This window comes from Aquila chrysaetos, chromosome 26 (genome assembly GCF_900496995.4).
Source record: "Aquila chrysaetos chrysaetos chromosome 26, bAquChr1.4, whole genome shotgun sequence".
In the NCBI taxonomy this organism is placed as follows: Eukaryota; Metazoa; Chordata; class Aves; order Accipitriformes; family Accipitridae; genus Aquila; species Aquila chrysaetos.
In genome coordinates, this window is record NC_044029.1 from 2109426 (window position 1) to 2125947 (window position 16522).

General features: G+C 41.4%; 1 protein-coding gene and 1 long non-coding RNA gene across 2 annotated transcripts in view; one reads left to right on the forward strand and one right to left on the reverse strand.

Annotated features, from left to right (window-relative positions):
• The first annotated feature begins 693 nt into the window (after positions 1-693).
• Positions 694-3452, forward strand: LOC115336351. The gene is made up of 2 exons (XR_003921728.1): positions 694-2774; positions 3098-3452. It is a non-coding gene; the product is annotated as an uncharacterized LOC115336351 (long non-coding RNA).
• SLC17A8 (solute carrier family 17 member 8) overlaps positions 3452-16522 on the reverse strand; it is a 28978-nt gene continuing 15907 nt past the window's right edge. Inside the window, exons 4-12 of the mRNA XM_030003182.2 lie at positions 15471-15585; positions 14910-14997; positions 14110-14196; positions 13156-13295; positions 11417-11566; positions 9015-9147; positions 7694-7804; positions 6174-6301; positions 3452-5553 (exon numbers count right to left, since the gene is read on the reverse strand). Coding sequence (XP_029859042.1) covers positions 5215-5553; positions 6174-6301; positions 7694-7804; positions 9015-9147; positions 11417-11566; positions 13156-13295; positions 14110-14196; positions 14910-14997; positions 15471-15585 — 1291 coding nt within the window. The 3' untranslated portion in view covers positions 3452-5214. The remainder of the gene's footprint in view (positions 5554-6173; positions 6302-7693; positions 7805-9014; positions 9148-11416; positions 11567-13155; positions 13296-14109; positions 14197-14909; positions 14998-15470; positions 15586-16522) is intronic.

Sequence of the window (16522 nt, forward strand, 5' to 3'; positions counted from 1 at the left end):
TCCCTAAACCGAGAGAAAGTCCCATTCCCCTTATCTTAATTATGGCATCAGCAAGTTTCTCTGACTAATCCCCTTGCTGTTCATTACAGCTGTGCCCAGCAAAGAGAAAGCGCCTGGCGTGGTGCTGCTGGTGATGACTGCCAGCTTTATTGCCTACCTTAAATATTTCCTGGTTTACAAAAGTTGTTGTCTTCCTGAGGTTGGTGCTCCAAAGATTCATGAGATGCTTCTGGGCAACCACAACTCTGAGCCAACGGAGATTTATTTTTCGTGAGTTCTGGTGTTTTCCTAACACATACTTAACAAAACAGCCATGACCTGCTCAAAGGAGCTCTGAATTTGTTGTGCAGGTAGAACTAAGCCTAAAACAAGGAGCAAAGTAGATGCCAAAAGTTTGTACAGCCAGAGTCTGAGCACTGACTTTATTGAGCAGATAAATATGGTTATACATAAACAAATGTAGTCTGTCAGCTGCTGCAGATATCCAATACACTAATTAAATGAAGGGGGGGAACAAGTTAAATGGGTCAAGCTTTTATTATGATCAAGACTTAAAATGGTATGGTCTCAGGGAAAAATGTGTTGGCTCTTATAATGTTATCTTAAAGATAATTCAGCACGAAGAAGTACAATCTTACTACATTTCTTATATAAATTTCTTTCTTTACTTATATAATTTTGCATATGGAAGAGCTGTAAAATGATAAGCAGTATAAACACTAAAACCAAAAAAGGTTGTGATAAAAAAGGGACTATTTTTCCTGTCACAGCTAAACATTGTTATCAAATGGAAGTTAAGAAATAACTGATATCAGTATGTGAGTAATTAAAAGCATTTTTGCAAAGAAGCCTGCCAGACTCTCTTCTGCACGTACATATAGAGCTGCAGTAGTGTTAGTAGTGTTGCCTCACTAGTAGTGTTATCTAGTCCAACATAAGCATTTGGATGACATAAGTATGAGGAGGTTTTAATCTCTCCATTTATTTATTCCTGATTTCATGGGAGTTAAGCTTTGAAATGAGACCTGAGTGAACTCGCTGAACCTTGGGATGATGCAGAACATCATCTGCATCCTGTAGGTTTTTAACTCAGAAATCTAGAGAACTCCAAGTTCTTTTTCCAGGATTTGGAAGCTGATTTCTTATCCATCCTCAGCCCTCTGTCTGCATTGGCTCTTAGCTGCAACTTGCTTTCTCTTTTTCTCTTTTCCCCTTTCTCTTAACCACAAGAAATACTCACTCTTAAAATATGAATAATTAAATAACACTCTCAAATTAAGGTCTTTAATGGAAAATGGGAAGAAAAATAAGATAATAAATCTGGTGTTTACACAATTTTCCTTAAAATAATGACTGAACTTATAGATCTCTAACTATCTGACAACAGGAGTCAATTGGAAACATTCATGCGAAGCCATGATACATTTTGCGTGACCTTGAATTAATTTTTGCCTTGCTACTTTCAAATTAATTATGTTACACACATGACACTCCTCCTGGCACTTTTTTAACATCTGGATGCCCTTGTTATATTTTTTACCCAAAAGTCTGTATATTCTTTTGGACTAAGTGATTATTTCCCTGCATAAGTTTCTACTCAGGTGAATTTTCATTGTTTCTGTCATTAATTTTTCCTTTCTTACTGCAGGGAACATTTTGTTTAACTCTTACATAAGTATAAAAGGAGTATTGCTTACCATTAAACTTTTCCTAGTAGTGCGTAGAAAACATCAGGTGTCAAGGAAATAAAAGCTGCAACTTGCTTTGTTAAGAAAGATCAGTGGATAACAACACTGAACAGCATATAGCTAGGACTTACCGTACTTACTTTCTCTCCTCAGACTTAAGTTAATATTCTGTGGCCTATCTATTCTACCATTTCACATTACGGAGAGCTGACTCTTCCTCTTTTCCAATATAAACCAAATTTTGCTTCCTTCTGCAATCAGAAAGCCATTTTCAAATCAAACTCTTGAGTGTATGAGCACTGTCTTATATTTGAAAATATGCAAAAAAATATTTTGGACATGGGGACAGAAAAATATGCAACTAATGCAATAAATGAATTTTAATCAAGCTAATATTTCTTCTTAGAAAATATCATTTGAGTTATTTGCATCCACTAGCATTAGAGCCATGACTTATTTGGAGGCAGGTTGGGATATGCCAGCTGTTTCCCTGATTGTTTAAATGTTCCAAATTCTAACATATTTTAAGAAGGCAGTTTTAGCAGAAACACCCTCGGTGATTGCACTTTCTCAGATCCCACAAGAAAAGGCTGTTGGAGCAGGTTGCAGATAGAGACATCCAGCAAAACTGGAGTTACAAAGCCTGTTTGATCCCAGCAAGTTGGCTTTATTCTTGGTCATACAGTATTGTGGAAGACACTGTGTAGATCAAAGAGTTGATTAAGTAACAAAGATTTCCAGGAAAGAAAACTAACTTCCAACCAGTGCTGATGTTTACCCTTCATGCAATGCACCTGAACAGTTTAAACAGATGAAAAGGAAAGGGAGAAAGGCAGCCCAAACATCTGAATGCGATTGCCTGGAAAATCATTGTGGTCTGTACAGAACTTCAACTGCTCAGAGATGATATTCTGCCTCTGGAAGCAGTTAAATTTAGAAAAGAAAGGAAGTGCTTATTTAAATGCAAAAGCTTGTCCAAATGTTTTTAAACCATTTCTTTCAGGGCATTAAATAATGCTCAAACATCCATTGAAGTCAAATTTCCACTGAACTAAATCAGTGCAGTCTCTATGCGGCTACAGAATGGTCCTGCTAAACTGAGCTCCTCACTGCATCACTTGTGACAGCTGTGGCACGTGTCTGTAACAGTGAGAAATAGCAGCTACATTCACCAGAGGGGCAACCGAGCTCTTGTGTGCCAGTTGGCCATTTCCCAAACTTTTGGGATGTTTGTAGTTCTTTGCCATAACAACAACATTCACTCCCTTTGTGTTCCTCTTAGCGAGACAGGAAAGTTACCCTTTATCATTACCGGAAAAATGATGCTTCTTCTCAAAAAACATTACTGTTTCTGGAATAGTCCACTGTCTGGTCTTCTCTTTCCTCTCTACCAGACTATACTTACACAGATTCTTATATAAATCCTTTCATAATATGATTTTCCCTATTAAGCGTTCCTGTAGCAACTACATGCATGCTATGTGATTGGAGAGGGAGGAAGAAGCTGTTTGATTTGCACACATGCAAAGAAGTGGCCCTCTCTCTTTCGTTAAGGTGTGGTGGGTGTTGCAATGTAGTCTGACTGCAGCTGGTCCAGCTTTTGTGACAGACTGGTGAGAACATTTGCCTCAAGCTCCTGCCACTTAAATCCCCAAATGTTGACTATAACCTGCAAGAAAGATCTTTTCTTATACCTGTTCTAAATGTCAGTAGTGAATTAAGCAACTGTAGTCTAAACTAAGTTTAGAATTTTGAAAAAAAATATTCTTTTCTGTCCTAACAGAATAAAACTGTAAGTTTTTTTTTTTTTTGAGTGCCTTATTAATAAACTGCATTGTGTCAAGGTAGGATTGAGCTGTACTAACAATACCCCTATCATTAAATTATCTGCTGATATCAATTTAAAAATCTTCACTGTAGTCCAATTAGGCATTCATCCATTCACCTCACTTTGCTTCTTATCCATACATACTTGTAGATTGGATTTTGCTGGGTAGAAAAGGAACCAGAGACATGAAAAGAGAACCAGCTAACTTCCTGGTCTCCCTGTTTAATTACGTTTGTAGGGAAGATAAATCATCCATGGATTCAAATGAATGTACAAGTGTAATTCCACCCATGGTGTTCAATTGCACTTCAACAAAATAGCAAAAAGGATGTTAGAAATGTTCAAATCTCGTGTGCATCACAGTGGCTATATATGGTACATGAGAACAATAATACTGAAGCATCACAAAGCACATTGTAGGCTAGACAGGATAGCTTGCACTTGAATTTAATGAGGCAGTAATCATAATGAAAGACAAATTAAATCACAGCTTACTGAAATTCTCCATTCTGAAAAGAGTATTAATGCCACAGTGAGTCTCTGAGTTGCAGCTAGCTGCTTGAGATGATACAGCATGCTCCACTGGTTGATTCTAAAAATGGTAGAAAAGGGCTAAAGCCACTTTATACTGTCAAACATATACCGATGACAAAAGAAGATTGCTTTCAGACGTAGATACTCTGTTAACTCTCAAATGGTACAGGACTTCATTTGTAGCGACAGCAAGACTGAGGCATTGAAAAGTTACAGATCCAGAACTAAAGACTTTACTCGAGTAAGTAAGCTCATTCACCTAAACGAGGACTGTTGGGGTTGAGGCCAGGAACTCTATCAGTATAATACTAGAAAAATATATTTAAATTACTTCACAATAATGAATTGAGTGAGAAATCTAATCCCACCAGGACTAAGATTTCCTTTCATAAGGATTAATAATATTGCATCACTAACGATGATTTTGTATTCAAAATTATTTCATGCCAGCACAAAATCTTCGGAGGGGGAGAAATCTTACAAGTATCAATTTTATTGCCTTATCCAGACTTGGTGGGCTATGCATATAAAGCTGAGTGTCAATCCATTTGAAGGAACTGTTGAAGCAACACTGTGCCATCTCTGCTACATGTTGCTCTTCTTGTAGTTGAGTGACCGTCAGTAATTAATTACAGCCTACTGCCATAAAACTGCTTTTCTTTCAGCACGAGCTTGCAGTTTGACATGGGTTAAGCAGCCCAAATGCCAACCTACAGGAATCCTAAACCGGTAAATCAGGGCCACTTGGGGCAGACTTTCATGCCACTGGAGCCCTAGTAATTACATATATCACTGTGGATTCACCATCTGGTACGACCTTGTCCCTTCTCTGCTCAGGAGAGATGAGGGCACTCCGTGCTCCTACAGCCGTAGGCTTGCACCAGGCAGGAGCCCTGCCAGGGCTGGTCATCTCCTAACGAGGGCAGGAGCTCCTCCCAGGGGGATACAACGGCTGAGCAAGGATTTAGTATCACTTCTCCCGGTCCCATTGTTGTTAGCCCTCTTCCATGCTATTAGAGGGGAACTACCACCCCTTGTATCTAGCCGCATGGCCAGATGTTACACGATTGAATAAGAAAATAAATATGGATACCAGATGATTTGGGCAGCTAGGCAGAAGTGGGGATGGGAGTAGCTGCTGTACAAACCTCACAATTTCAAGTATTATGACAAATCTTGAAAATTTCCATTTTCATAATGGTAAGAAGTCTGTTCTTCCATGTCTTGAGTTCCTTGCTTTTGCTTTCTCCATTCCCTTCTCTGTACTTCACTGTTTTGACTGGTAGCACCGTACATTTTCTTTGGACTTACAAAAGTTTCATTGTTCATCTCTGTTTCTTCAGCTAGCTCATCCTGATCAATTATGCCACATTTCTCTTCATTGAGGTTTTCAGGGTCAGCCCATTCCTGCTTCTCCCCAGAAGCAAAGATAGCGTAGAATATCACTCCACTGTAATGCACCAGGGCTGCGATCAGAAAGACATTTTGCCATTCTTCCCGGGTCTGAAAGAATGGTGCAGGTCTCATTAGTTTGCAGTAAAAAGAAATATTGCTCTCTGAATTAGACCATAAATTAGCACATATTGAACAATGACTGTGATCACTGTTTGATTCCTAATGTTACAGATAGAACAATTTATGAGTAATTGTGAAGATTTTTTTTTTTTTTCATAACAGCTAATAAGATAAAACATGGGAATTTTTTTTTTTCTCACAGTGAAGTTTCTCTTTTGGATGTGAGATATTCATGGAGTTGGAAATGCAGGGATTTCTCTAACAACTAATTTAATTTTATTGTAGATCAGTGATTGCTTAGGAACCCTACCAAGGATGCATTGTAGAGGACTTTCCCAAGTCCTGTAAGCATTACCCAGTAGTATGGACATATTACAGAAACCCAGCCTCAGGTTGTATAAAATAACATCTCCCTACACAGATAATTAGTTTATAATAGCTGAGAATCTGGCCCCTGTGATATTGTAAAAGTGAACGTTTAAAACAAACAACAACAGAAAACAGCTGCAGAGATCAATAATGAAATGGAGTTCCCGGGAAGCTTTGAAATGTCTTAACTTTTGTTGCATTACCTAATCCTTTTCCTAGAAAACATGGAGAAATGTTACCTTATGTTTCGTCATTGCACCAACGATGAGCGGGCACACCATGCCCGACAGCGTCCCCACACCGTTGGAGATCCCCATCAGAATGCTGGCGTAACGCGGGGCTATGTCCAAGTGATTCACATTGAATCCTACAACAAATGAGAGGCAACGGTCAACTATGCAGCTTTGCGCTGCCAGGCCAACAGGGCCTTCACCAGCCGTTCTGGGTGAAGAAGCCTGAAAAAGGTAGGAAACCCCATTACCAAATATATGAGAAAGAAGGGTAGTATTCTCTTGGTGATAAAGATGGAAGATATGTTGCAATGCTTTATTCTTTTTCAAAACCTCTTTTTTCCCCACCTATGGGGATCACGTTGTATAGAAAATACAGTTTGGTTTGGCCTCGTTTAAAGTATCCGTGCTTCCCATCTTGTCGGACTGAAACAATGCACTCAGCAAACATTTTTTATTAAGGGATGAATGCCTCACGTTTGTCAAATGTCTGATATATTTTTATTTAGGTAGCAGTGGTTTTTAATACACATTTTCCAGTACTTCAAATAGCAGTTTAACAACATGATAAAAAAACAGAACATAAACCAGTAGGAAAAATAATTACCCTTACTGTAGCATATCTTCTGGGTACATATTTTATTAAGAAATAAAAACAAATAGTAAAAATCAGCTCAGATAATTATCTTGCTTTAGGTAATGAAAATTAGTCATCTAAGCTACGGATGATGACAAGAAAGAATGATGAATTCCAAGTCCCTGGGATTAAATACAGTAAAAGTTGAGTACTGGGAAAATCCTGCAATAAAAATTGATTGATAGAAATGGCCTGCTATGCAAACACCTCGTAACTGAGCAGCAAAACTACTTCCCATCTGCATAATCCTGAAACAACCGAAAACCAGCAGTTACTTTACTGGTCAATTTTGCTCAACAGATCCATCTTCTTGGCAGTCTGCTGGCTGATGGCCTTCCATCTTCATAACAAAAGGGGTTTTTTTTAATAACGATGGTACTGGTGGAGCTACAAAAGTCAGCGTGAGACTGGTGAGACCCATGAAAGTGTTGGAAACTGCTGTTCTGGAGCAGGGCTGGTTACAGGACACAACAGGGAGAGGACTGACCTAAAAAGCAGAAACTGGCAGCTAGGGCTGGGAGCAGGTTTGCAACTGATAGCCTTTGAGAAACTATTCGTTCCAGAGTAAGTCTCTCTCTCCTTTTAGGGATACTGCTTATGGAAGAAGAAAAGGTGGCTGACACTGTGAAAGTAGATTGGGAAATAACAGCACAAAGCTGATGTAAACTGGAATCAATAGAGCAGGTTCTTTCATAGCTTCATGTCCTATGTGCAACACGTTTCACAGATACTGAAGTAAATGATTTCTGATATGGAAAGAAGTAGGGAATACCCCATAAGCAGCCACACTAAGAGCAAAGAGAATAATAGAAGCGATGACAGTAACAACAGTGAGGATAATAACATCACTTTTATCACTAATAGTAAAACCAATAATAAGATTAATTCTTACCTGAAATTGCAAAGCCACTGAAGCCTACCGCTAACACCAGAAAGGAAATAGCTACACCTTTTGTATGAGAATAACCAACCACCAAAAGCAAGGTTGCTTCCATCCCAAAGCCTTCAAAGGAAACACAGGGGAATAAATTACATTTATATTACTACTGGTCATAGAGATATTAATAATATCTAGCCAGAATAGCAACTTAAAATGAGACAAAATTCTTTCATATCTTACAGTTATTCTTGAACATACTTGACAGCTTTGTTGATTCACAGAAATATTTGAATATTTATTGTTTGAGAATGTACTTTTTTCTCCTCATTGCTGTGTAAATGACCCAAGCAGTTGGTGAAGTTAACTCACTGAGCAGTACAGGGAAACAAGGAGAAAGTGACTCTGTGCAAAGCGCTGAAAAATTCACAAACGTGATAGGGAAAGGAGAAAAATACTTCTTGCCTTCAATTTCTCATGGTTTTAGTGATGTGAGATGTTCTTGGCAAATGGAACAAAAAAGCATTTTTTGGACAAGTGTGCCACCAACACAATAGGGCATCCCTGAGTGTTCCAGGAAACTTCCAGTCTCTGCCATTGCTGCAAATTAACATTTTCTAGTATGTAACATTACAATCCTTCTGCTTATTTTTTTTTTTTGAATGACACTGTAAATATGCCCTGAAAATACAATGAATCTGAGAATCCTTTGTGAAGATGCATAGCCAAGCTGCATCGCATCTCTGACTGCAGCCCTCTCGGGCAGCCGGTGCCATCCACAAATAATGTAAGCCAGGAGCTGGCAGAGGAGAGTGACTCCACAGGCTACCTGGCTTGAAATTTTTGCTCTAATTTAGTATCTTCCTTACATGTAGATGTCATTGATGTCAGTGACTGAATTGGAAACAAATTATTTTGTGCTGAGTAAAAATGAGTCTGTCCGTCCCCTGCCTTTCTTTTACCCAACTCTTCCAACCTGAACTTGCCAGTGGGTTATGGTGGAAGTAGCACACGGGAAGATGGCCAGTTATTGCAAGGCTGTATCCACTGGGAAAGGGTCTCTCCAAGCACCACAGTACGTGGTTAGCTTTGTCTGTATGAAATTGCAGGATGAGGCCTGTTTCATCAGTTCTGGGCCAGTTCTTATTACTATATTATTATTTATACCATGAGGACATCTAACATCAGCTCTCCATTAAATGTTTCAGATTAACCAGCTGCAGATGCAATCTAGAGTAATTTTTCTCTTGTTACAATTAAACATGGACCAAACTATGGTATCTGCATCAGCTGCAGCACACAATTGAAATATCGTATTTTCAGAATCCAATAGTACCTCCACAATTCATGACCTTCCTTACAGTTGTAGTGGTTAAAATCTTCCTGCTCCGTAGGAAGTCAGCTAGCTGCCCTCCAATGGGTACGATGATTGTCATGACCATGTGAGGAACTGCCGACAAAAGGCCCACCTGCAATTAGACAAATGAGTGCTAACTGCTCGTGTCTTCCCTCAAGATTTAGGGGGAAGAGAACAGGAACCACACCTTTTCTTCACCTCTTCCCGCCACCCCCCACCATTGGACATGTTTTTATCCTGAATCCTTGTGTGGGAGGATTTCAGAGCTTTCCTCCAACAGAGCCTGCAACAAAGACCTGGGTGACCATAGGATGGAGACTCCACAACCTCTCTTGTCAACCTGTGCCAGTGCTCAGTCACCCTCAGAGTAAAAAAGTGTTCCCTGACGTTCAGATGGGACCTCCTGTGTTTCAGAATGTGCCCGTTCCCTCTGGTCCTGTCACTGGGCACTACTGAGAAGAGCTTGGCTCTGTCATCTTTGCACCCTCCCTTCAGGTATTTGTATACATTGTTGAGATCTGCCCGGAGCCTTCTCTTCTCCAGGCTGAACAGTCCCAGCTCTCAGACTGTCCTCATAGGAACTGGAGAGGCTCTAGTTCTTCAATCATCTTTGAGGACCTTCACTGGACTTTCTCCAGTATGTCCATTTCTCTCTTGTACTAGGGAGCCCAGAACTGGATACAGTACTCCAGGTATGGCCTCGTCAGTGCTGTGTAGAGGGGAAAGATCACCTTCCTCTACTGGCTGGCAATATTTTGCCTAGTGCAGTGCAGGATACCATTCGCCTGCTTTACCGCAAGGGCGCATTGCTGGCTCATGTTCAACCTGGTGTCCACCAGGACCCCCAGGTCCTTTTCTGCAAAGCTACTTTCCAGCTGGGTGGTCTTCCAGCATGTAGCGGTGCATGGGCTTGTTCCTCCCCAGGTGCAGGGCTTTCCCCTTTGTTGAACTTCATGAGGTTCCTGTCAGCCCATTTCTCCAGCCTGTCGAGGTCCCTCTGGACAGCAGCACAACCCTCTGGAGCATCAGCCTCTCCTCCCTGTTTTGTGTCATCTGCAAACTTGCTGAGGGTACACACTGCCCCATCATCCAGATCATTAATGAAGATGTCAAACAGGATCAGACCCAGTATTGACCCCTGGGGTACACTGCTAGTTACTGGCCTCCAACTAGACTTTGTACTACTGATCACCACCCTCGGAGCCCGGTCATTCAGCCACTTTTCCGTCCACCTCGCTGTCTGCTCAAGCAGCCCATGCATGAACAGGTTGTCTATGAGGATCTTACGGGAGATGGTGTCAAAGGGCTTACCGAACTCTAGGTAGACAATATCCACTGCTCTCTCCCCTTGCCTACCAGGCCAGTCGTTTAATCATAGAAGTTTATCAAGTTGGTCAAGTGTGGCTTCCCCTTGGTGAATTTTCTGCCAAAGGGTTATTACTGTTTCTGTTAGCTCTGGTGCTTATCCCAGACATGCAAAAAAGACGATTTTGCGGAGTTTTAGTGATCAGCATGTCACGTTCTAGAAGCTTTTGTTTGAAGAAGTAATTTAGTGAGAAGTTGAGTTTATTTTCTAGGATGTGCAACCTCCTTACATTGACGCTGAGTCAGTTTTACATTAGTTTTTTACTAGTGAGGTGCACAGAGGTGCAGCTCTAGCATTTATGAAAGGCAATTCAGAATAAACCAACCTATTTTGTCTTAATACCCCTGTTCCTCATGTCCATGCTGCGCTTGGCCATTCAGAGCATCATTGCTACCATGACAGCATTGCAGAACCTGGGCATGCTGGTGCTCCCAGACCACACAGATAATGATGTTGCTTGTTATCAGTTTGCAGGATTACACTTGCTTGAAAATAATTTACCATATAGCAAGTAGTTCTTTTAAAGGAATGTTGGGAAAACTGTTCTGGAACAAATATTCTGAAGTCCTCATTCATGCTCTGACGAGGGAGTGTAACAATACTGGCTTTAATGAAATGGCAGTGGCAGGGAATATCAATCCATAAAGAATTTGACCCCTCATTGTCAATGTAAAGAAAACAAATTAAAAAAAAAAAAAAGGATAAAAATTACCTGGCAAGTAATGCTAAACTGCCAGCACTAAACAAAATGTGCATTTCTATTTACTTACCTTGTGTTTTTCATGATATATGGGTTTTTTAATCAGCTCTTTCCCAAACCAGCTTTTCAGTTCTTTCCTTTTGCTAATAATTTGATGCAGGCAAGCTTTTATTTCTAGCAGATCACCAGAAGTATGTCATCCCAACTACTGTGAATAATCTACTGTAATGACTCCAGAGAGATCTGGGGATCTTCAAGCATTCTGCATCTCCTAGGGTAAGGTCTGAAGGTCACTGCTTCATTTCAGACATTTACCTTGCTTATTGCAAACCCAAAGACTTCTTCAAAGTAAGCAGGCTGACTTATAAGGAGCAAATAGAAGGTCCAGCTTCTGCAAAAGTTTGCCACAATGATTGCATAAACTGGCATTGAAGTGAAAAATCTCTTCCAGGGAGTACTAAATTTCTAGGAAAAATAATAAAAAAAAAAAATTGAAGACATTTTTGAGTAGGCAGAAGGCAGGATAAAGAGCCCAGTATCTTTTAGTATCAGGACTATCCAGTACATTACATCCAATTTACACTGCAAGTCACTTACTTACAATGCAAGTGAAAGATATCTCCTGGATTAGTGGCAAAAGACAAGTAAAGAAACTTTCTTAGAATCGTTAGGATTTTTAGGATGACTACTCTACTCTTATTGCTCTACTAACTGAAATTACACAAAGTCTTCTGGAATCTTGCTATTGGGATAATAAGATCAATAACAGAATCAAAGAAAACTAGGGAAAACCTTGTGTTACTCCCCACTTTTTGGCATGATGCAGTTTGAGACATTCCACTGCAAGGATTGTGACGAAAGGACTATCCCAGCTAAGGAATATGTGGTAGCGCAGCACCAGGTAGCTACCTGCTTCAACCCAATTAATTTCATTCACCAAAAAAAAGTCTGGGGCAGAGGATTTAATTTCTGTAATTTGCTTTTGGCATTTCCAGTGTCTATTTATGCCTCAATACTCCATACAGCAGGAACAAAAACCAATTCAGAGCCCTATTCACTTATAATAGAATTCAAATCAGAAGCTGAAATATGTAACCATGGCAATATACATTGACATTCTCCTTTCTTTTTTTAAATGGTAGTTGTGTTCTACGGGCAACCGTATGCCTGTGGTCGTGTGTGAACATATGGTGGTGGTGGCAGTGTCCTCTGCAGTAAAACCACTGTACAGCAAGGGGAAAGCCGTCATCTGGAATGAGTGTGTGTGTCTCCAGCCACGACCTGAGTGACTTCAGCCAAACTTCAGGAGCATGCCCCAGAGGAGAGTCTGGTACTTTATACTCTCAGCAAGGCTATTACACAAAAAGTGTAGAGAAAAGAATTCGGAGTTATTTTACTCCAGAATGTTTTAGAGTAAAATCCAAGAAGGAACACTTTATCAAGAAACAGCTTTGTTTTTCACCTCTAGCAAAAATGAGTTATCTGAGGAAATGGAGAGAAGTTTGATGGGAAAATAGGTTTTAGTTTTGAGTTTCCAGGATCTTCCGGGATCCTCTCAGAGAGAGGAGAGAAGTCCTAGGACAGTGAGCTGAGCTGCTGTGAGAGTGAGCAGGGCAGAAACCCTGTCCTTAAGCTTTCAGAATTTCAATCATCCTTAATAAGAGCTCAGAAGGCAGCTGGATAATTTAACATCTGCAGCCAGTTTCTTATTTAGCCATTTCCATTAATATTTTTTAGAACAAACATGACAGTAACTCAAGAGCAGGAGATCAGAGCGTGGTGTTTCCCCTCCCTGCCCACTCCTTTCCCTCCCGAGCTTAGGGAGGATCTATAAGCCAAGAGCTGAAACAGCACTATGTGTTTTCCTCGCAGCTGAACTCATCCTGTCCAGCTGCGTGAGCCTGGTCCTGTAATTTTCATAAAAGGAAAAGCCCCTAAACATCAACAGCAAATAGTTCTGCTGCTCTTAAGTGGCTAATAGTATCCATCCAGTCATAGGCTCGTCTTGTGCAAAGTGCTCACAAATCATAACCAGAAAAGCCTTTTTTACTTACACTTGCACTAGCTAGGCTGGCTCCTTCTCCGATACTTGTTTCTATATATATCTTTTCTTCGTTGGTTATTGTTGGATGTGCAGCAGGGCTCTCATAGGCATGAAGCAGCCAGAACATGTACCAAACAATCCCAAACATTCCTGCAGAGGCAGGAAAAGCAAATCTTGGTTTTAAAAGCCAGTAAAGCCACACTTCAGTATCTTCAGGCCTTGAAGTTTGTTTCAAGAGCCAGTTAAACCAAATCTGTGTAGAAAATATGCCCAGGGAAGTAAGAAAATATGATAACTAACTCGGTGTGTGTTGTATGCCTGCTTGCAAAGCACTTGAGCATGTTGTCACTTGTATTACATGATATGCACGGGGCAGCGAAGAGGCAGAAGCAAAGCTTTATGTGTCTCCAGAGAAAACAGAGAAAACCCATCTTAGCTGGGTTGCTGATGTGCGAGGCCGGCTTTGAGACAGCTCCGTCATGTGCCGGGGGGGAAGCGCGAGGCATCCCAGCACAGCACTGGGTCGTACCCCTGTGATGAGACCACTTTGCGCCGCGTTTACCGGGGTGGGCAGCGTGGGGCAGGTGTCTCGGGGCAGGAGGTTTCGGAGGCATTGGGCTCCCCGTCAGCAGCATACGCTGCAGCATTCGCTGTTAGCGTGCCCTCCGGGACACCCATCGCGTGAGCGTTTGTGCTACAGAGCAACCTTTGCAGCTGCATCCAACCCTGTCACTGGGAGACCATGGGCTGTAGCCTGGTCATTACAATTTCAAAACATTTTACAACAGATGATTACAAAATAAAAGCTTTCAGAAGCTGCAATAAGTAGGGAATACATTGGAATACCCATTTGCAACATCTTCATTCCCCCAAACAACTTTGATCCATACTGGTTATACAAGTTTAACAAAACTGCTGGCAGTACCAGTCTAGTCACAGAGATCCTTTACGTTAAGCAACTCACCATAAATATAGAAGACTGATGACCATCCTATATACTGTACCAGCACACCTGCCAGTGGCATGGCCACCACCGCACCTGCATAAGACCCTGAGGAGAAAAAAGGATTAACAAAACCTGTCAGCTACGATAGGTGAGCCCAGCTTCCAGTGCAGATGATCCAGGCAGGTGCCCACGGGGGCAGAACTGGAGGGACGCCTCTGGCTGATGGGCACCATGATTTCTTGTGAACGTGGGCAATGGGATGGCAACTGTAAAATTTAGCTTGGGGTGGTGGGAAGGACTGGCCCTCACTGGTGTGGAATCACCAGTCTCATTTTGCAGCTAGAAGGGCTGAGCCCTGTAGCTAAATGGGATTTGCAAAGCTGGAACTGATGGTAAACCACCGCGCAGGCTGTACGCACTGAAGTGGGGAATCCCTCCTAACCCTGTGGCATGTGAGGTGAGCTCCAGAGAAGCTAATAGCCCAAATTTCAGAAGCCTTCTTGGTGTTCAGAAATCCTGATGGAGCAAATGAAAAAAAAAAAAAAACAAACAAGTGTGATTTCTCTCACGTGACACCTCTAGACCCATTTTAGTTTACTATGTGAGCCATTCTGAAGGTTGGCTTTCAACAATAGAATGGTGACCTATTAAACAAAAAGACTCTCAGGTTCCTGAGCTCGGAGTACAAGCCCAATGGGTATGTGGGCAGGTGCAGGAAAGGGCAGAGCGTTTGCATTTCTCTTTTAAATCACGAAACGAATAAAATACGTCTAATAGGAATATGTACTGACATAAACTGTATAAGCCTAGGAACTTACCGCAGAACGATGTGGTGGCCAACCTGCTTCTCTCCAGCGGAGGAGCCCACTTACTCCACATCCCATGGCAGGCTGGGTAGGTGACACCCTGGCAGACATTTCACACATCATATGAATTGCTTTCACGGCATTCCTCCTTTGAGCAGTTGCTGATACTGTCTAACCTGTCTAGCTGTTTGTCACCGCGGAATGATGTAGGAAGGGTTAGGTAAGCCGGGAAGAGCTCTGTTGTTTGGGTATGAAGATGTCAAACTAATTTGGATAATCACTTCAATGGTAATGTGTTCTGGGGTAAAAATGCTGTTTGGTACGTGCAGAGGATGGCAAAAGTAAACCAAAATAGAACGAACTGCAGCACCAGAAACCTAAACTTTTTACTTCTTTTCAAGTAAACCTTAAAATATAAACTGGTATGATTAATAAATTGTCACCCTAAATATGAGTAACAAGTAAAAATGTAGATTGATCAGAAACCTTGACCAAAAGATCTTATGATTTTTTAGAGCCAAATCTCTAAGAACAGATGATGTATGAAAGGACCAAAATGGTGAGTGCTCCTACCTCCACCAGACCTTGCAGAATCCTTACAAACATCACACAGCCATAATGCACTCTGGCTGCAGAAGGGATAAACATGTTCAGTGTAGATGTTAGAAAGATAGCTGCTCCAAATACCCTATGGAAAAAAGTAACATGAAAGGGAATATAATTTTTGTCTACTTTTCAGAAGTAATGCTGTTCTTGGGTACAGTCGCAGAGACAGTGTCATGTACTACAATCTCACCAACCCAAATACTTGTAAAGTCCTCTTATTGGCAAAAGGGGATAAATCCCTATATGGTCAATACATTTTCTTCTCTGAACGGAACAGAAGTTTTATACATACTTAAACAAAGGTGCTGGATTTTTCTTTGTATCAGAGGAATAGATACGGGTGTTGGTACTGGAGGCTAAGCTGTTTGTATGAGTCCTGACCTGAGAGAAGCAGTCCTATTCTGGGAAGTACTTAAATTCTGTTCTATCAGTAGGGTTTAACTTCAATCAGCTACAGTTCAGTGCCTCTCTGAACATGGGCGTGTGTTGGTTAGCCCCACTTGCTGCTGCCATCATGTATAACAGGGCTGCTTAAGGTCAACTCCTTTCCAACATCACTTCTCTAAATAACAGCTACACGTGTCCTTTGTGACTATAACATAGAAGGCGCATTTCTACAAGACAACTTCTGTGAAAAACATGATATAAACATTTTGTTACCCTGCTTGGGAAGAGCACTTGCCGCAGGTGGGCACAAGTCAGTCGAAGCTCTAAATGCACCTGGGGCCCAGTGCCTTTGGGAAATCATTTGCAGCCTCCCAAATGTCAGCACCCATTAGAGAAACAGGCAGCAGAAACCTCTGTGTAGTGGTAATGGATCCAAGCAGCATCCCTGAAAGTCCAGGCTGCTCAGAGGCGCTGGGGTAGCACTCAAAGCCGCGTCTGCCTCACTCACCGCAGTCTGCGGGAGCTTTTCACAGCGTGGACACGGGCTTTCCTATGTTTAACCAAAAAGTGGCGCAGACCTACTGCCCTGTGTCAGTAATAAACAATGGTGACACTAGACATGAAAGAGAGCT